The 22341-nt window shown below is 45.2% G+C and overlaps 1 protein-coding gene across 1 annotated transcript in view; it reads right to left on the bottom strand.

The window, feature by feature from the left end:
* UBE2O (ubiquitin conjugating enzyme E2 O) overlaps positions 1 to 22341 on the bottom strand; it is a 1359828-nt gene that overhangs the window by 824018 nt on the left and 513469 nt on the right. The window contains exons 5-6 of the mRNA XM_069654680.1: positions 8105 to 8168; positions 7556 to 7699 (exon numbers count right to left, since the gene is read on the bottom strand). Of these exons, the coding sequence (XP_069510781.1) occupies positions 7556 to 7699; positions 8105 to 8168 (208 nt within the window). The remainder of the gene's footprint in view (positions 1 to 7555; positions 7700 to 8104; positions 8169 to 22341) is intronic.

The raw sequence follows: 22341 nt of genomic DNA, 5'->3' as shown, positions 1-22341 counted from the left end.
CATCGATCAAAGCCCATATGGAAATAACTGACAGTCGGGTTGCGCCGGTGGAGACGAGGGTTGGAGTGGCTGAGGATGACTGTCGCCCTTCGAGCAGAGGTGCCTACGCTTTCCAGACAGGTTCTGGACGTTAGCAAGAAGAACAGGCGCAACAACCTCCGCATCATTGGGGTCCCAGAGGATAAGATCGATGGCCTCATGGACTACATCGAACGCACCCTGCTCATGCTACTGGATTCCCCGAAACTCTCCCCGCAGTTCGCAATAGAGAGCCCAACATGACCCTCCACCCCAGCCACCCAATCCCCCCCGCACCCCGACAGCAAAACCTAGGTCGGGTGCTGCACCTCCTCGCCCCATCATTGCACACAAGTTTTAAACTACCGCGATAAAGACTCACTTCTTCGTGGGCGAGAGCCAAGGGAGAACTTTTCCTCGTCTCCTCCACAATCTACCCATTTCCCGACTTTTGTGTGTCTGTTCAACAGGAGTGCAAGACCTTCCTGGCTACTAAGAAGAGGCTGCGAGACCTAGGGGTCAAATACTCAATGCTTTATCTGGCTAAACTCAGGATTGAACACTCAAATCAAGTGCATTTCTTCACCATTCCCGAGGAGGCTCCAAATTTATCGACAAACATTTCCCGGGATGAGCATGCATGCCTCAGCAGCTAGGATCACGCAGCTTTGTTCATCGAAAACTAACATTAGCTAGTGTGAAACCGGAGCTTGCTTGTAGTAGACCAGACCCTACAGTCTGCAGTCTATTCCGGACCAACTGATATTTTGCTCTGTTTCACAATTGTTCTCTCTACCTATTATACATTGCTTTCATGATATGCACCACAAAAACAAATCTTGAAAGCATCGCCGCTCATGGCCAGCGCACAGCCCCCCCCCCCCCCCCCAGGCGATGCTGCCACTGTTTTTGGTTTTGCTGGAAGTTATCCAGGTTCACCTTTCTGATTGGGAGAGGGGTGTAATGTTGAAAAATGCTTGACATGCGACAGGGAACTAGAGTACCCAAACATGCTCAGTCTCACACATAGATCGGGGATCCACTCACATTTTTACTAAGCCTGTGTCCCAACTTCTAACACAATATTCTGTTTTACTAATATTCACTGCCTGTTCAGATGGCGGATGACAGCCTTGTTAGCATGAGTTGGAATGTTAGAGGACAGGGTAATTACGCTAAAATGCATAAATTACAGTTATATGTTGAATGGTACAGAGTGAAATTGCTCTCCTTACAAGAAACCCATGCTCTCACTGGTGGGTGAGAGAGGATGACGTTTGCTAAAACATGGGGTCCCCAGCGATATTATACTGACTATTCTACCCAGAAACGCTCATGATCCTGATACACAAGAGTCAGCATAAGGTAGTTCATGTGGACCCCCCCTAGGTCTTGCTGTTCGGGACCCTGCTAAACAGTGAAGTTGTACACCTTAACATATATGGCCCCCACGTGGATGACCCAGATTTTTACAAGCATCTGGCAAACCTGCTTTATGGGTTCCCCTGGTCCTCATCCCCTGGGGGTGGGGACTTGAACACCATCTTTGACGTGAATCTTGATAGATCGGGTTCCAAGCCACGTCAATTTTCCAGAGCAGCTAAAAAACATTATAGAAGTGCAGGCCCAAGTGTCAGACGCATGGAGGTTCATACATCCCGATTCTCGAGCGTACTCCTACTCCGTATTACATGATTCATATTCACAGATGGACAGATGTCTTGTATCGGATATACTTATCAGAACCATCACGTATATGGCAATTCTCCCCAGAACATTCTCGGACCATTCCCTGATAATCTCCCTTGATTGGGGTACAGATTACAATGGGGCTCGATCATGGAGGTTGAAATCACATTCCTTATTAGACACTGCCTTTAAGACAGAGCTGGGGACCTCCATAGACTACTTTTTTGCATCAAATACTGGTTCATCCGCACGCAAGCTACCCTCTGGGAATCGTTCAAAGTCTACATAAGGGGCAGAGCAATCGCCAAGGAGACAGGGATTCTAGAGTAATCCGGAGGGACATTACAAAGAGTGAATCTCAACTCTCGTCCCTTGAGACCCAATATGCCTGTTCACAGTCTTGCGATTCCCTATTTGGTATTGGCATATAATTAGATACATTTTGCTCCCATGCAGAGCAGGAAAGGAAGTTCATAGACAACACCCACTCAGCTCACAAGCACGGTGAGGAGAAATGCCCTGGTCGCGTCTTGGCTAGGCGTCTCCGCCAGAAGTCCGGCTCACCCCACATCCCGGCTATAGAGAGGACTGATGGCACCTTGGCCCTATCATCGCAAGCTATTAATGCAGCACTCCGCTCATTTTACGAATCCCTCTATTCCAATGCGGACCATATCCCTGTGACGGATGTCGAGGCATACTTGGACAGTCTCCCACTCTCTGTCCTCTCCACCGAGACTAGGGACTCCCTAGATAAACCAATTACATCTGAAGAAATCGCCAAGGCCATTGATTCCCTGGCCTCTGGAAAAGCCCCCGGATCAGACGGCCTCCTGGTCAAATTTTATAAGCATTATAAGGCCAGCTTGGTCACCCAACTGTAATCTTTGTGGGAGTTGGGCATTCTCCCCCCCCCTCCGAGAAGCTATATTCTCTGTGCTACTTAAACCAGGCAAACCCCCCCCACTCAATGTGGCTCATATTGGCCCCGCTCATATTGGCCCCTCTCCCTCATCAATTGTGATGTCACGATCTATGCGTAGGTGTTAGCTCAGACTGGCCCCGTACATGTCATACATCATACACCTAGACCAGGCAGGGTTTATTCCCTGGCGCTATACCTACCTTAATTTGCGTCGACTATTCAATATTCTCGCCCGGATCGAACCAAACATACAGGCAGTGGCGACCACCCTTGCTATGCAGAAAGCATTCGACTCAGTCTCCTGGAGCAACCTCTGGAGCATCCTTGAGAAAAGCAACTTCAGACCCCACTTTCAATCCTGGATGAAACTTCTTTATTCTTATCCAGTGGCCAGAGTCCGCACTGAGGACAGGTGTTCGGCCCTTTTCCAAATAGCCAGGGTTGCCTCTTCTCACCCCTGATTTTTGCTATAGCCATCGAGCCCCTGGCTGACAGTATATGTCAAATACATGCACATAGAGGTTTGAGACTGTCCGGCTCTCCCGAGATCATCTCCCTGTACGCTGACAACGCCCTTGTTGTTCGTTCTCCTGCGGAAAACCTTGCCCCATTCTGGATGATGTCATCTACTTTGCCAAGATTTCGGGCATCAAAGTGAGCTGCTCTAAATCTATCCTGTTTCCACTTAGTGAAGTTATTCTCCCTCCCCAGAACCTTTGGGTTTCACATGGTCACAGACCAAGATCACCTATCTCGGAGTGGTGGTTGCACACCAAGTCCTCTATGCATGGCCAACTTTGGAAAATACCCGACTAACCTTACCAGGAAAGGTACCTCTCCCTGGTGGGTAAAATAGGTATTGTTAAATTGACCATACACCCTCCCCCGCCCCACCTCCTCTATAGGTTCCTTAATATCCCTTTATGGCCTGGCAGCAAATTCTTTCAATTACTGACCTGCACTGTAAATACTTTTCTGTGGCATTCTGGCGCGGTCCGTTTAAAGTTACACACCAACTGTCCCCTATGTCTGGAGGCAGCTTTGGCGCCCCCAACTTTGAAAGATATTGGATAGTTGCTCAGGCACAATATGCCTCGCACTGGTTTGTACCTACAGACCCTCCACTACATACAAAGCTCGAACATCTTGCTGTAGAGGGCCGCGATATTCATTCTTTAGTCCTCCACTCTCAACGTGTCAAGTTCGTACTCCTCGACCCCGGAGGCTCCACGTCACTGTCTTTAACTAAGCTGTGCAAACTGGCCAATGACTCACATCCCTTTCATGGCAACCTTGCCCTTTGGAACTTCCTCCTGGAAGCTCCCTGCGTACCCCTCGCAGCAGCGAGTCTCTGGGCCGGTACGGGCTTTGAGACTGTCCGAGATGTCTTTGACCAGGGTAACTTCCTCGAATGGCCAGATCTACCTGTATCACTGCATAGGCAGCCCTCCCATTGGCTCCAATATCAAGGCCTCCACCGCTCCCTTAAGAAAAGGTACCCAGACTTTCCCACAATTCCGCCAGATGATCCTATAGTGTCAGAAATCCTGAATACTATGTCCTTTAAGGGGAGGGTCTCCAGATATGCCCTGCTGCAGTCCAGGGCCATCCCCCCCTTTGACAAACTCAGACGCACCTGGGGTGAGGATCTAGAAATCGAAATAACTGAACACTGGGACCGTATGTGCGCCTGTATCCATGATATATCGTTCAACTCCCGCTTTAAATTGATCCAATTTAAAGTACTCGACAGACTCCACTATTACCCGATCAGATTGCATTATATGTCAAAGGATCACCCCCGCAGTAACTTGGGCCTCGGACACAGAGGAGGCTTGGGCGGGCCAGCAACCACTAGTGTCGAGACCCAGAAACATTTGGACTCCTTTCGGCTTCTCTCTCCCCTCTATATCGGCCGACACCGATGATGACCCTGATGATCTATCCTCCCCAACTCCTATAACCGGTTGAGTTGTATGCCTCGATTGCAATATGTGATCTCTGTTCGCTGTATTATTTGCTGGCCCCCTATCATTCTGTACAAACTACTATCTCACTGTGTGTGCAGATTGTATATTTGCCTACTATCTGTAAGTTACTCGCTCTTGTTGTAATGTCAAGCACAATAAAAAAAAGTTTTTTTTTATAAAAAGGGTCAAATTGGTATTAAAGGATTCAGTGGGATAGTTTCAGGGGTTGCAAAGCTCAGAGGGGGCCAGCTCTGGGTTAATTCTGAAAGCACAAGCCCCTTCAGAAGAGAAAGCGCCATTATTTTTTGTGCAACAGAAGGTCTGGGCAAGAACACAGCCATTGACCTGTTCTTGGCCAAATTCTTGTGCCAAAGCCTTCTGCGATTTATCCTCCAACAATAGTTTTTCTGGGTTATGGTAAACACGATCGAGTCACATGATAAAATGCACTCAGTATTCCAGGGCACTGCAGAGCGGTCTTGTATTGCTGTGCCAGTTGTACTTTTTTGTAATCAGTGTAAAGAGGAGGAAAACAAAGCAAACACTAACAGGAAGGCCAGCAAGTATCTCAGTCTCTACGTTGGTGTCCACTTTCCTTGCTTATATAATCTACCAGTGGTTAATTTAAAGTAATTAACAGGCACCAGGCGAGGAGAACAGTGTCCTTGCCCCATGTCCTCTGGAATCTGACAAATCTGCGCTATGCTAGCTCTTCAATGGCACGAATGCCACTCGATTGAAAGTCGAGCTCTGCCTCCAGTAACATCCTCTGCCCAGCCTCAAGAAGTCACAGCTGTGCACGTCCACCAGTTAAGGAATCCAGCATTGCCAAATCTGAGCCTTGCTTTGGCTTTAACCGATCCAAATATACTACTACAAGGAAACAGTCTCCAAATGCAGAATGACTGTCCAAACCAAATGTTATCTGGACGTTCTTCCAACACGGCTTACATATTGTAGGCCCCATCAAATTCCCTGCTCATTTATTTCAGTATATGCTACACAATGGATATTTAGGGAGTGAGATTTTACTAACATATATAGGAAGCTACCTTGAAAATATTTAGGAAGAATGTATGTGATAAACCGTTAAACTAAATAATAAAAAGATTTAACTTTAAGAGTGTTCCAGATTCCACACTATTCCGGAAGGTTACAAAAGCAGATGTATAATATTGCCATCTGACCGTGTGCTGCCCCAACATCCACTTTGTACAAAAACACTGATACCCAACAAAGGTCCAGCATTTGAAAAATGTTAAAACTTAGTTAAACTCAAAATAACAATTTAACCAAAGCACAAAGTTGAAACCTGCCCTTCTGCCGGGATCACCACTGCACGTTAAGCTGGAATCTAAAAATGCATAGTGCTAGAAGCTTAGCTACACTCTACTTGATAGGCAGGGATCATTATCAAAGTTAGTTTACAGAATGGTAATAAGAAGAATGGTAATAAGTCACAGCTTATTGTATACAGGAAATATCAAAGAACCGAGCAATATTTTGTTGAAAAGATATCCCAGAGTTAACGGTGCTTTAAACAGATTTCTTTCACAGCGGCAGCTTGGAGGTGCTCCTTGGAAGCCATTCCTTTGAGGAGACAAATGGTTTATAGTCATCTAACAGAAAAAGCCATCAATATGGACAAACATTAATTAGGACACCAATCATAGGGTGCGGGAACATAAAATTTGAGAAAAAGCTCAAAGCGGAAAGCTTTACATAAAGCTTCTGTGTCCAACACATCAAGATCTGCTATTATGGTCTGTATGGACTCCCCCTGCACAACCTCATCTCCCACTTAAATGCAAATGGGAAACATTCATTACATTTCTCATACAGTCAAAGTAATATTTAGGTTACAATTTATTTGCAGGACAATATGCCCAAATAATTGAGTTCCTTAGAGCTGTATTGGATACATTGGAGCAAAATAATTTCCAACCATTTCAAGTGTCAACTATTTTATAGTAATACACTTACCACAGGAAAAAGAGATGCTGCATCTCATCCAAGCTCAATTAATCCTAAGTAAGCAGTTACCCCCCACCCATATGAGCCTTTAAATTGACCCATACTATATTTTATCACACGCTGGTAATTCGACAAGCATCAGGGCATAGGTCACATGTATATGCAGGACAGAAACAAAAAGGACTACGAGCAAGATTATCCAATGTTTATTTGAAAAAGTGGGTTTTCAGACTTTCAAAAAGATAAAAGGTTGCTTTCAAGACGCAGGTCAAGTGGACGAGCATTCCACGCAAAAGAAGGATTTTCCATTTTCTTGGGGAGAGAGCAAGTTACTAGCATCATATTAATAGATCTCAGCTTTCGATTTGGCAAATGGACATTTATTCTCTTTTTTTTAAAAAAAAGTAGTCGGGGCAGAGCCAGAAGTTATTTAATGAACAGACAATGGTCTTGAACAGAATTCTGGCACTGATTGGCAGCCAATCGAGTGCTGTTCGATGTTCAGAGATCAGTTGTCCTCATGGTACTTACTTTATGACACGGACCGCATCATTTTGCATTGTTTGCAGAGCTTGCAGATCTTTCTTTGAAGTCTCCGCCAACCGGGCGTTACAGTAATACATCCTAGATCGGATGGTGGCACTAGCCAGGGTTTTTGCAATTTATATTGGATACCAGGGGTCTTATTTTTCTTAGAGGTTTTGAGCAGTATATCATTTCTCAATCGCATCACATGTGATGCACAAGGGAACCAGCAAGATCGGCTAAGGGTGAAAAAATTGGAAGCACTGCCACCATTCCCAGACCACTCATACAGGACTACAGACCAAGGCAACCCGATGTACTCATACAAAAGAGAATCAGATTCACTTTTACAAAAGGAGAAGTGCACAGACACTTTCAACAGCCACCAAACGCCATACAACAAGAACATACTATAAATATGATATTTACACTGTGACAAAGTTGGTGATCTCACCTCTTCCACAACTACCCGGAACTTGCTCTTGGTGCTTAAAACAGGCTTCACTCCAGACAACCACTGAACACCAGAGAACACTTTTGAGGGACCAATGAGCACTTGCCCAGGATAGAAGCCATACGAGTCATCGAAGAAGAGACCCTAGGAAAGAATTAAGGAATTAAGAACTGCCACCTTTTTAAGTTTTCAGAAGTTGACCTACAAACATTGAACAAAATAACACTGTGCTATACCTCCTAACCCGCAAGTTTTAATTGAGTGAAAATTCCAAAAGCAATACAAAATACCTTCGAGTTGGACGGAAAAAGCATGCAAAAACATGGTGGCTTAATTGCAATGGCTAACCTACTGCAGGCATGGCCAAACATTCCCAGCACAAAATATAAACTAGTAAATTGGGAGCATCTAGAAACAGGGAAACCATTGCCTTAGTTCTAATTATCAAACAGGGAATGCATTGAAATAGCCCCCGATAGAGTAAAGACTGAACAAGCATCTGGTTATGGCCACTGTTTGAACACAGAGCAGCACACTATTTGCACTTACGGAATCACTGACGTGGGGGCAGACATCATATAGCTTGGACCCATCATCTGAGCTCATGGAGCACCTGTAAGAGGAAAACGACGGATAAACAAGTTAAGTTTAAAAAAGAAAACTACACAAAATTCCTCTTCATATTGATTCTTGGAAAGATGGACTAAGCACTATCATTAGAAGTTGCAGAGGTGAACAAGGAACATTTGTGCATCAAATGGAGGAACCAAAAAAAAGGTACATTCAGTTGAAAAGCACTATGCAGTAGAGTAATAGTAAAAACCCATATCCAGAACAATCAAAATGACAAAGGGGAGCGCCCCCCAACCTGAATGCTATGTCCTTTATAACGTGCTTAATACCCAGAGGTTTCTAAGCGCGGACCCGGGGGTCGAACCAGTGGTGATCCGTATCGTCTTGCTTCCAAGACGAGCATGTTGCCCCAGAGCTATACTCCCGTGACTCAGCAACTATTAGTGGTTGAGCTTCTGGGACTGATTCTAGAGGAAGGAAAGCAGTGTTTTTGAAGGCCCGAGGTACACATTCTATGGCTTCAAAAGGCCAAAGAATGTTCAGAGCATTTTTAGCTTGGCCTGCACCATGGGCTGGCCTAGCATCTAGACGCAAGAGAATCTACAAATACAAAGACGACACTGGCAGGCCTGACAGGGTCTACCTTGCAGGTGCATGGACATGTCTAGCATTGTATAGCACACTAGGATAGAAAATACTAACTAGCAAGCATAAATGAGGTTTTTGCCAGAAAATTTACAAAGCTGGTTTAAAGACTAAATGTACTTATTACAATCCATAGAGACCAGCAAAGTCTAGATACTGCAGAGATGTTCCAGCTACATACATTATTTATTTTATTAAGCACCTTAGGGCCCATCAAGAAGCTTCAAAGCGCAGGGAAAGAGGAACTGTTGCAGGAAAAGGCAAAATAAGGAAGAGAGCAGATGACCACAATCATGCAGGAAGATGACGAGTTAAGTTACAGTATTCAAGTTAAGTACACAATTGTTCCATGCCTGGTAGGAAAAGACTACTATTAAAGCTGTACATACATTGGACAACTTAAATAATGCAGGGTGCATGGATGGTAGGAACTGGAGCAGGGCACAGAGTGGATGAAATGTAAAAGTGCTAAGGGGGAGAGCAGGAGTCATTTATTAAAAAGGGATGAAGAGTATGTTAAGAAGGGGCATGGGAGAGGTAATCGAGGGATGTGACATGGCAGGCTTTGGGTGAGCCAGAGTCAGGTTTTTCTTTTAAATTGTTTTGTAGTCTGTTCAAGTTTCCAGTGAGGTGTTCCACTGAATGGCTAAAGAACTGCTCTGTGAACTTTTTTTATTTCATCAGCGTTGTAGAATAGTGCAGGCCCCTAGCTGTGTATAAGTAAAATAAAATGTACACATTTATCTTAACAGGGACCACAGGGTCCAGGGAGGGACTTCCATGATAAAGGAAAACCTTTAATAGTGGGGTAGGGGTTTGGGGTCCACCCAGACTCCCCCCAACCAAAGGGTTAATGTTTTGTGCCACCTCCAAACTGTGGGATATATTGACCCACTCAACAGCATTTCCCCACATCACCAAGCTGCATTTGCGCAGAAACAGCCAAATGGCTGCGCTGGCTCTTGTGAGCGCCATGGCTCAAAACTGCGTTTTACAACCACAACAAAAATGGCTGCACTGTCCTGCCAAGTACACAACGGGCAGGATGGAACAAAGGGTGCACATTGAAGGAGATTGTCAGTTTGTTCCGACATAAATTAAAGCCACTGTGATTAAAGGAATGGTTCGCCCAAAATTTTATTGCCCAAAAAGATGGGCAATAATAAAACAAATATAATCGCACTTTTTTTTGTTTAAGTTCCTATGTAAAATTTTGAGCAATTCAAGCGCAAAAATTGGAAAAGCAAGCACATAGGCGCATTCATTTTGTGAAATGGATGCCCGCCTGTGCTGGCTTTTGCGGCACTAATGAAGGAAAAGCCAGCCAGCTGCCGTAAACAAAAGCTACCAACCACTGGGTGGCTTTTCCTTCATTGGTTCCCGGGACGCGGACCGGAGACTACAGGCAGAAAAGCTGCAGCTGCATCTCGGTAAGTGCTATTTATTTTTGTTTTTTAAAATAAGCACTAGCTGTGTTTTTTTTCTAAGTTTTCCAGGCTGGAGGAGCCCCGTGGGGAGCCCGAGAGCCCCAAATGGGAAAGCAGATTTAGGCAGAAACAACGTGGTTGTGTTTGAAAACGCTGCGGTTTTACTTTCTAAGTTTCTCAGGCTCAGAGGAGCCTGAGAAACTTATAAAGAAAAACTGCAGCGTTTTCAAACACAATAACGTTGTATTTATGTTTGCGGTCGCTTCAAAAGCAACCGCAAACAAATACGTTTTTAAAGCTGCGGTTTTATTTCTAAGTTTTCCGGGCTCCTCCAGCCCGAAAAACTTAGAAAAAAACCACAGCTAGTGCTCATTTCAAAAAAAAAAAATAGCACTTACCGAGATTCAGCTGCAGCTTTTCTGCCTGTAGTCTCCGGCCGCGTCCTCCGAGTCACGGCACCAATGAAGGAAAAGCCACCCAGTGGTAGCTTTTGTTTACTACAGCTTGCTGGCTTTTCCTTCATTAGTGCCGCAAAAACAAAAGCTAGCACAGGCGGACAAAAGCTAGCACAGGCAGACATCCATTTCACAAAATGGATGCGCCCATGTGCTTGCTTTTCCAATTTTTGAGCTTGAATTGCTCAAAATTTTACATAGGCACTTAAAAAAAAGTGAAGTGCAAGGATATTTGTTTTGTTATTGCCCATCTTTTTGGGCAATACAAACTTTTGGGCGAACCATTCCTTTAATACGCCCTACCAAGCCCTGTGTGTCTCATTGTGCCTCAGAAAAACCAGGCATGATTCTGACTTGACAAGCCCAGTCAAACCAACTAAAAAAAAATAAAAAACAACCAGGAACTTTACTTTTACTTACACGGGAAACAGTCATTTTCTTTGCAAAAGCAGCCAAAACTCAGCTGTACAGAGAGACAATCTAGCTGATCCATGTCTGTTTCAACGTATCTGTGCTGCAGACCAACTCCAGCATTTCAAGAATAAAACTATAGCTGCAAGGCAGTGTGTGAATCTGCTGGAGATGAAAAGTTGAATTTAAGAAGGAAGGCCTGTGTTTTGGAACAGTACACTGGTGAATGAAAGCCTGCCAGTCCTTAGAAAAATGAAGGGGTTTGTTGATGGTCAGACTATATAACATGGGTTATTTTATGCAACCGGCTTGCTTTAATTCTCGATCTAACATCAGAAATTAAAGGTTAAAACTACTGTGGCTGGAGCGGCAAGTTGAAAAAACGTTTTTCTGCTTGGAGGTGTGGCACTAGAAGGAGGGCTCTCTAACAGCAGATACTGACAACCCCCTGATAATTACGGGGTTGAACAGACTTTTGTCTTGGCTGGGACCCTGACAATGAAGCTCCCAGGGAAGGAATAATATAATATAATATAACTTCAATCAAGGGAGAAACCCCCAATCTGCTCTAAAGGAAATGACAGGTGGCAGCAGTTGAAGGACAGGAAAAAGTAATGGACCCCGGAACAAATACTGCTAACTGTTCCCAAAGACTATTTCAGGAATTAACTCCTTTAGTGCCAAGGATGAGCTATCTCGTCCTTGGAATTACTTTCATAGTGCCAAGGATGAGATAGCTCGTCCTTTTTGGCACCCTGTTTTGAGCGATCCCATGGATCGCTCAAAACGAATCCAACCCCCGGGTTATGTGAGGGGTGGTCCCCCTCACTGCCAGGGGGCTGGATTACCTTCAGTCTCACGTCAGCGTGCGTAAAGCAAACCGACTTGAAAGTAATTTTCACTGCAGCAACCATTTTGGGCTGCTGCAATGAAATAAAAGGTGAGTGTTCACCTTTCTCCCCCTAGATCTCTGGCTGTATTTCAAGCCGGAGATCGAGGGAGGCGTCGTTGGAAATGGGAGCTGCTCCCCTTTCCAACGACACCCTTTGTGACAGCATGGCTGCTCAAGGGTTGGGGCGCAGGGCGCTCGATCCGGGGGCAGCAATACCCACTAAACCACCAGGGATGTCTTTGAATGTGAGGGGGTGGAGGTGGGGGCTGCTTACAGTAAGCAGCTCTCCCCCCCCCGCTACCACTGAAAGGGCGGTGGCCCCCCCCTCCCACACCAAGTGGAAAGGGGGGGCACCCCTTGCAGCCCTCCCTGGGGTCAGGTTTATGCCCCCAGGCAGGCGTACATGAGGTGGCCCCCCATCCAATTGGGGGTGGGGGGCCACCAGGAATAAGTGAGCAGGCCCCCCAAAGGATGGGGCCTCCAGGTTAGGGGCCCCCCTGGGGGCAGATGGCTGATAGACGTGGGGGTAGGGGATTGCGACTAGGTTGCCGTAATATAGAGCGATGCAGGTGTGAGCTGTGAATCAACCGGCTGCACTTTTTTCCCCCCTGGTCCATGCAGAAACGGTCTCAGACTTACAAACAAGAATGGCCAAAGTCGAAGATCGGATGGAAGCGGTCGAAAACCAACAGTCCAGTGACGTAACAGCAATGAACTAGGAGGCTAGATCAAGATTTTGAACAAAAGGAACATGACATAGAACTAAAACTGGACAATTTAGAAAAGCGGGAACAAAGAACAAACATTTGCATTATGGGCCAGAGTAAGAACCAAGGTGAAACGCCAGTTGGTCTAGAAAACAGTAAAAGCACTGGTGGCGTCCCTATTCGACAACAACGCCCTCTAACCTGGAAATAGAGTCCACAGCGCTGGGGGGTGGGCGGACCCTGACAGGACCTAGGTCGGTCCTTGTTAAGTGCCATTACTACAGGCAAAGGCAAGACATTACAGAGAGTAAGAGAAAAGGAGCCCATAGACTTTGCGGGGTCCAGTGTGAAGCTCTTTCAAGATCTCTATGCCGCACGAACACGAGAAGGGGCTACCGCCCCCTAACAGCTTGGCTACAAGAAAAGCAGATACGTTATTTATGGGGACACCCCTTCTCTTTGAATTTCGAGCATGAGGGGGAAAGTTACAGACTAACTTCAGAGGACGAAGCCAGAAGAGCCCCGGAACACCTGCAAGTAGACGCGACAAATCCTAACGAGGATCCAACCAGAAGACCCAAAGGGCCGCGGCAAAAGAACTTTCCCCATGTCCCCTAGGAGAGGCTGAGCTCCCGGAGAATGGAAATTCAAGTGACTCAACACAACGACATACTACCCCTCCAGTTCACTTTGTTTCGTAAACTAGGGGGAACGCAACAGTACTGGTGAGCCGCTGCCTTGATGCAAAGGGCAGTTTTTGCCGCCTAGGAGAACTTGCATAGATGTTTAAAATGTGACTTTAGAAAATATTGCCATAGTACTTTCAAAAAGTTGAGAGAATCTAAGTTTTTGTTATTAAGTTTCATACATTTTTTTGCCGTAAAGATTTTGATATCTCAATCGTTTAGAAGAACTGCCTGTAGAGGGGACCCTGTAGCATGGCCCTTCTTTTTTCCTAGAAGTAAAAAAGTATCGTAGGAACATGCCGGACTCTGCCTCATCACAAGGGACGAATAGCATAATTCCACGATCGCAAACCTTTACACCACCAGTTCAGCCACACCTTAAACACAAATTGACCATTAACCTTCAACTGATTCTCCTTGGCGGGGCGATTCAGCACCAACAAACAGCTCAACATGACACCATCTGAGGGCATAACATTTGAATCCTTCCATCTAGTGGCAGACCCCAACTGTGACTGGGATTCGATGAGACAAGATGCCCACCCATCAGTCTTCAAGGAGGGCGATTATCTGAGCCAACTGTGGGAACATCACTTGATAGATTAATGGCGGACGACACACCCAGGGTACAAAGCTTACACCTTTTATTCTCTCATCCCCCCCTCCCTCCCAATCACACATTCGCAAATCGACTACTTGCTGGTGGGGGCGGAGAGCGAGTACTCATTAATCAATGCAACCATAGAAATCGTGGCGTGGTAAGACAATGACCTCTGCAAGCTGGACTTAGATTTGGGCCCTCATTGCACAGAACGAAGATGGATATGCAACGACTACCTCTGTAGAGAACACTCATAGAAGCAATAAAAGACTATCAGCACGAATGATACAGGTGACTTAACACTGAGCACAGTCTGGGAAGCGGGTAAAGCTAGGGGGAATCCTAATATCGGCATGGGCACTTAGGAAAAGGATTAAGTTGAGAAGGGAGGAAGAGCTAAAAACTGGGATAGCGCAACAAAACACAACCCCGCACGCATCCAGTTGAGGCTGACCTAATCTTCGACCAAATCAAAGTACGTCGAGAGGAGCCAAGTAGCATCTGGAAGGGAAGGGCCTTGACACAATTGGGATATTTAAATCATCATCCTTCTCATAAAAATAAAACCCACACCATGCTGGCTAATCGCCTACATAAACAAAGAACAGATAGAGCGGTATACAAAATTAAGAATGAACAGGGAACAGTGTGGACTGACTATCTGACCTACCTCAGCCCTCAATAGCACAAGACAACTTTGGTATCAGGCTATTCAGCGAAGAGGTTCAAAGTGCCATTTCCCACGTCAAAGCAGACTCCGCACCAGGACAGGATGGGTACACGCCAGCCTTCGATAAAGCAAACATCAATATTCTGGAATAGGGGTGTGAGCTCTGTATCGCAATGCATCAGCTAAAGTCTTAGTCAATGGCATCCCCTCAAGCTCGTTTGACCTAACTCGAGGCACAGGACACGGCTGCCCACTCTCCCCCTTACTGTATACCTTAGTTATTGAGACCTCCGCAAAGAAATTAAGATCCAGCTCCCACATACACGATATAATAAGGGGTGGTGGGGGGGGGGGGATTGGGAGTATAAACACGCAATGTTTGCAGATGACATTCTGACATACCTCACCCGCCACCTATACTCTATCCCCGCTCTTTCCAAAACCATGGAGGAATACGGAGCATTTTCAGGATTTCGAGCCAACCTAAAGAAAACAATTGCACTGCCCCTCCAGCCCAGCGTCAGCCTACCATCTCAACTCATAGGAAAATGGGGTTTTCAACTGCAAACAAAAGCCTTTCGATACCTGGGGCTAGAGATTATGTCCACCTTGTCCGAACTGTCGAATGCAAACTATGTGCCCCTATGGAACACTTTTAAAGCGGACCTGGACAGATGGACTAAGCTATCCCTCTCCTGGGCTGCGAGGTTCACCGATTAAAATGAATGTTCTCCCAAGATTTCAATTTCTCTTTCACTCTCTCCCGATAGTGGTCACGGAACCTTTATTTAGTGGAGGTCAAACGCTCCTTATTGTCCTTCCTGTGGGAAAACACCCAACCTAGAATACCATATACAACACTGATTCTACCAAAAGACAAAGGAGGCACAGGATACCCGGATCTTTCTGAAAATAACAGAGCCTCCCAACTACGAATTCTCTGATCCCCTATGGAAAAACTGAGAAGCATTGGGTCTCCTTAGAAAACACTATTTTCACTGGTCACTCTGGGGGAATGGTTACAAGTTCCATCCGCTACTATGCCCCGCTGAATCTGGGAACACCCAGTCCTGGCCGTATTATGGCCATTATGGCGTCCCTCCAATTCTACGACAGGAGTTACAAAATGGCGTCCCCCACCCCATAGCTGTATTTGGCATCGCCCCCAAACAGAATTTTTTAAGTGATGTACTCCGCTTCCAGTATTTATATGGAGGTGTGGTTAGAGCCAAACAGATGTGGAGAAAAGGGACCTCTCTAAAGAAGAGTTATAAGAAGCATTGCAAGGTATACCGAAAGGTCCCTTACTCTACCTGCTACTAAAAAGCATCCTACGAGACCCACGCTGGGGAGAATCCCTACATCGCTCACATTTTAACAGGTTTTAGCTATAAAACAAGGTTCAAGGGGGTTGATTGCTGAATTATATAATGCACACCTCGGTGTCCGCTCATTTGGTTGAGAAAAAAAAATCGAATGACCATTTGGTCGAAACCAAATGGTCGAATTTTCTTTTTTTTATTTATTTATATATTTTTTCCCGTTTTATTTGGTTAAAAAAAATTAATATAAAAAAAGGGGGGTTGGAGGGGGACAACCCCCCCCCCCAAAAAAAAAAATGTAAAACCAATAATAAATTCGACCATTTGGATTTCGACCATTTGGTGTCGACCAAATGGTCATTCGACCATTTGGTTGTCGACCAAATGACTGGTAACCGCACTCCTCACTAAGGGCCACCTGACACGCCTCACATCGGACTGCAAAATCATCCAGACACATTGAGGGTCATACACAAAGCAGTATGGAGCTCGTCAAAATCCATGCAATATAAAATGCACAATGCAATATTATTGATGAGGTGGCACTATACCTTCCCCGTGCCTATCAAGGATGTTCCCCGGTACTTCCCTGTACTGTTGGAGAAACTAGAGAGATATGCGACTACTGGCAATGATGGAAATGTGTGAAAGTGCAGACAAATTGGAAGGATGTTTTAAGGTGGATCCAAGCAGGCATTAGTAGAACACACTCTCCATTATTAGTCCTGTACAGTATCAAACTAGAAGATGAGGACTCATACACACTACTCTCCCACATGCCCCAAAATCTATATTTGGCAGCTAGAGAGTGCCTAACAATCAAGTGGAAATCGAAAGTCTTGCCCTCGAAAAAAGAATGGATCATGAAAGCTTATTCAATTAACAAGATGTTAACCACAGTCTTACAAGAATCCTGTACGCAAATAGACCTGATCTGGTTCCCCTTCATAGAACACTGCACAACATATTTGGAGTCATTGAAAGGAGGACACTATCACTGAACAGTGATTTCTGGGAGAAGTCACCCTAATTCCCCAATGGCCCTCTTGAGGAGTCCCCGCTTGGACGCTAATAAAAGGGTCAAGTGATTTCTTTAGATTGTGGATAAGGTTTCCAACATTCAAATTGGAAGGGTTGTATGAATGACTGAACAGTGGACATTTCTCAGCAATGTTAAGCTTCCTGAGGATGAGTGGGGTAGGGAAAAATAAACTGATGTTAACACAAACATTTGGTTTTGCCGCTGTCTGGCTTCCTATGTGTATTATGCTTAATGACCATCACTGTGAAACTAACATGTGTATTATGTTGCTATGACAGCTACTGTTAATCCAATCAAAATTATATTTACAAAAAATCTAATACAATTAAAAATTGAGTGAGTGGGATTGATTAAGGTTTGGGAGCTGAGGGTTTAAATTATGAAGAGGAGGAAGATGGGAGGCAAGAGTGGTGTGTCAGAGATTAAGGTGGAATAATGACGTTCTAATGAATGGATGCACCACTTAATCACGTGTAGAAAATTGCAATAATATCGTGACAAGATAAATTATCATTTTGAGTGGGTACATGACAATAGGGAAATGTTATGAAGAAATGCCTGGAGAGGGAACAGTCGATGAAATAATCTACAGTACGTATTCATATGTGTTTGCTACCTACAAAAGGTGCAAAGCTTAAAGTGGCAAGAAATTTTAGGATTTACGGAAGTAATGCTAAGGGGGAGGAGGAGCCGAATAGTGAGCCACCCGCTCCATATACGATATACCCATTACTAAAACCAGCTGCAGGATATACGAAGCCTAACAGTCTCTCAAGATAAGGAACACAAAAGGAGAGGAGGGTGAAGTCAGTACCATTAGTAAGGATGAGAAGGAGAGGCAGAAATATTTAAAATCGACATTAAAAAGAACACCAACACACAGCAGCAACTGGACTGGGTTCAGGGAAAATGGAGAAAAGAAAAAACAAGGAAAGGCAGTTGACTAACTAGGGTGTACAGCAGGGAGCATAACATTTAGAATAGGCAACTGGACAGGACTTGGACAATGAATAAGATGACACGGCAGAAAGTGTGCGCACTGCATCAGATTGGGAGAAGAGTGGTGACTGCGATTACAGGGATGACAAATTAGACACAAAATATGACGTATTGGAGCAGGGGAAGGAGAAGAAATGAGAGACGAGGAGGAACGGAATCATTGGGAGATGGGGAAAAAATAGGCTTTGGAGTAGAAAAAAATAAAAAAAAATAGAATAGCAGTCGTGACAAGACCACAACGTGGTAATAAACAGCTTGCACTCAGATGCCCCTTTTGCAGAAAGCAAGGGAAGAGGTTCACTACATACCATTGCAGACAATTGATATGGACAATTTGCTTTACAGTTTACCTTCATTAATGGCAGGGGCAAGCAAGTGGATTATGTTTTGGAGTAAGAGACAGCAGGAATCCCATTGGCCATAGGAGATCTAAAATGTTTATTGGCAGTGTTGGTTGGGGTGAGAAGTGACAAAATATGGCAACAGGCCGGATACGCCGGGGTAAAATTAAGCGCTAAAATACAAAATGGAGCACCCTTTAACAACTATTGAGCACAGGTCTGGAAGGCTCCAAGGGAGCTGCATCCAGATACTTCAGCCATGGGTTCAATATTGGCTAGTAAAATGAAGCCTGATGAGGGCCCTGCAGAATATATATGGTCCATACAAGAAATATGGGCACAGGAAAATAAACAGTCTTGGGATGACAACATACCTTTGTTTTACCACATCTTAGTGAGAGGGCTCTGTGCAGATGTCCAGAGATCCCTATAGTAGATAGTGGGAATTGAGGCAAAAGGGTGGCCTGAGATAGAGGCGACAATCGTACATTATTGCAAAAGAAAGCAGGAGAAGGATAAGCAGGCAGCTGACAATGCAACAAAAGCTGGAAACATTAGTTCAGAAAAAACTGGCTAAAAACAAAACATGGGAAGAGCAGTGCTCACAGGGCCAGTTGTCATTCCACAGGCACAGCAGGGGGAGCTGAAAGTGGCAACAGTAATGAAACCAGGAGAGTAGACTCAAGTACAGCCCAATCAGCAGTGGGTAACAGCGCAAATGCTGCAACAGCCTGCATTTATAAACCTGCAGCAACAGCCAAGGGTTGGGCAGACAGGTGGAGCAAACAGTTACATAGGATCATATAAGAGGGAGAGGATATTACACACAGAGAAGGGAAATTAGGTACAGTGGCATGGTCCATTGGAAATAATTGGTCACTTTGCACGGACATACCCACGAATAGCACAAGCAGGGCAACAGCAACCTTATACACCAGCCCCTCAACAAATCCAGGTGATACTGCAGAAGCAGCTACATATACAGTACATCCACCCAGGGAAAAGTGCAATTGCAGGGTAGGGTGATGGCAGGAACCTCAGGTGCATTATCATACTGCAGGCACCAGCACAGACAAGTACAAGAAGGGGGTAACACTACTGGGACAGAACACTGTGCCCCAATACACGGGAGTGACAGTGGTGGACGGTAATCCATTTACATCATCCGCCAATACATTTTCCCAATAGGGGTGCCCACAGGGAATGAGAGTGTCCCGTTCTAGCAGTAACTGACAACCCTGATGAGGAACCGGCGGTAGCAGTTCAGATAGGATAGAGGGGATTTTCCTTTCTTATAGATACTGGAGCAATCAGATCATGCATAAAGGAAGGAGGATTTCCATTATCCAACAAAAGGTTGAACACACAAGGCTTTTCAAGGACAATTATGAAAGTTCTGCTAACCAAAGATTTACCCTTGACAATAGGGACACAAATCTTTTAGCACCATCATTGTATTTGAAAGATACTCCCATCAACATACTGGTAAGGGACTTACTCAGCCAACTGAACACCACAATCTCTTTTCAGAGAAAGGGATGTGTGCTCCATACCTGGAATGTATCCAGCTAGAGTGGCAGGATTAATTCAGGCATACTATGCACACAGCGCGATGAGGGATGCCGACACATATGGAGGTGCATGTAGTGTTGGGTTGGTTACCAGGAATTGGAGGAAGGGTGTTTCTACTGTTGAACACATTTTTGTTCAGCCCACGGCGCCCCTCTGTTAGTTCAGGCACACACACTGCTGTACCTAGAGGAAGTAGTGGTACGGAAGAACATTATAGTTGTCTCTGAAGAAGACAACATGGAATGGTGTTCAATATGTATTGAGCTCACACTGACATTAAAAGGAGTAAATGAGTTGTTCGCAACAAAAGGCAATGAAGGAGAGGTTGTTTTTGAATTGAGCATACCTTGTCCAGTACACAAAAGAAAGGGCAGTTTCCCAGATGACGCAGAACACGTAAAAAATACAAAATATGTGCAGGAAGATTTGGAAAAGGTGCCAAAAATGATTATGGACAACAGGACACAATGAAGTAGGGATACTAAAAAGGGGCAGGGCAGTACACATCAAATTAAAAGGAGCACTGTTGCCACGAGTAAAACAGAACCCCCTTTCTCGAAAAGCAGATGAAGGCATTTATGAGACACTGCATACCCTATGGCAGCAAGGCGTAATACAGGAAGGCACATCATCATGCAACACGGCTATCTATCCAATCAAGAAAGCAAAGGGAGGGGCGTGGCGTTTTATACAGGATTTACACTGTCCTAATATTATTGAGGCAGAGTATCCATTAGTGCCAAATCTTTCAACGATTGTTTACAGCATTCCAGCCAAGGAACACCATTTCACTGTGGAAGATTTGAAGAATGCATTTTTCTCCATCGCACTACACCCAGACTCCTGGTATCTCATTGCGTTTACATATCGCGGAGCCAGGTTCGAACACAGAATGCCCCAAGGGTATTGTGAGGGGTCTAGCATCTTACAAATGGATTTGAGACAATTACAGGTTGCAAGCACAGTGATACAGTTTATTGATCTATTGGTGTGCAGCCCGACAGGAGTGTAGGAAGGACTCAGTGACACTACAGACTTTGCTAGCTGATAAAGGATACAAAGAGAAGAACAAGTTACTTTCTTACCTGGTAACGTTCTTTCAACGGGATGTTCCTCCGACGTATTCCTCATCTTTGATATACGTTTCCAGCTTGCTGGTCTCGGAAATTTTTTCTGTAGAGGGCGCTGCGCGTCGACGTCCGCCGAGTCAATGTCCCTCGACGGCCATCGTATCGGCGCCGACGTCACTATGCCCATAAATAGACACGTGCTGCGTCCGTTGCTCAGTTCCGTTTTGTAGTATAAGAAAGACATGCCTGAATTGGTTAGTAACCTTCAAGGAGCGAAAGCTGCAACCACAAGGGAAGTTATCACTGCGGGGATCGATGGGAGGGGCGATAAGGAATATGTCGGAGGAACATCCCCGTCGAAAGAACGTTACCAGGTAAGAAAGTAACTTGTTCTTCGAAGGGATTGTGTCCTCCAACGTATTCCTTATCTTTGATAGACTCCCATAGCAGTGGTATGTAATTGGAGGAGGGAGAGATAGTGTTATATATCCCTTTAGGGATGGACCGAGTGTAATACGGCTTTGCCAAATCTGGTCTCTTGACTAGTGGAGGAATCCAGGTTGTAAAATTTTATGAATGTATGTGCGGACGACCATGTGGCAGCCGCACATATGTCCCGGACCGGTACCCCTCTCTGGAGAGCCGAAGAAGCTGCGATACCCCTTGTTGAATGAGCCCTGAGGTTTTGGGGTGGCTCTTTCCCTGCTAGTCTATAACATTCCAGGATGGCCAACATAATCCACCTGGAGATGGTTTGTTTTGTTATGGGTAGTCCCAACTTGTGACCCGAGTAGCCTACAAACAGCTGGTCTGCTTGCCAGATTCTAGCCATTCTGCTGATGTAAAAGCTGAGAGGTCGCCTAGGGTCCAGCCTGTGTAGCCTTTCCTCCTTTCCCCGGATGGGGAGGAGGGTAGAATGAAGGCAAGGTAATTTTCTGAGTAATAAGGAATTCAGAAACTACCTTTGGGAGAAAATTAGGCTTCACCTGGAGGACAGCCCTGTCCTTGTGGAAGATTGTATGTGGGGGTTTACAGGAGAGAGCTTGAAGCTCACTCACCCTTCTAGCTGATGTTAGTGCTACAAGTAGGACAGTTTTAAGTGTGAGAAATCTTAATGCGCAAGAGTGAAGTGGCTCGAATGGAGTGCCCATTAAGAAGTTTAAGACTAAATTTAAGTCCCATAACGGAACCTGGAATGGTTTTGGAGGGTAAACATTAGTCGGACCCTTGAGAAATTGTACCACTAGAGGAAGTTTGAAATGCGATGGTTCCTCCGCAGTGCGCTTGAAGATAGAAAGCGCTGCGAGATAGCCTTTTACAGTGCCAACTTTAAGGCCTGAGTTTGCCAAGTAGAGTAGAAACGATAGCACCGT

This window comes from Ambystoma mexicanum, chromosome 3q (assembly GCF_040938575.1).
Source record: "Ambystoma mexicanum isolate Mex_15411 chromosome 3q, UKY_AmexF1_1, whole genome shotgun sequence".
Lineage (NCBI taxonomy): Eukaryota > Metazoa > Chordata > Amphibia > Caudata > Ambystomatidae > Ambystoma > Ambystoma mexicanum.
Note: the sequence above shows the minus strand (reverse complement) of the source record. Positions and strands in the feature narration are given on the sequence as shown.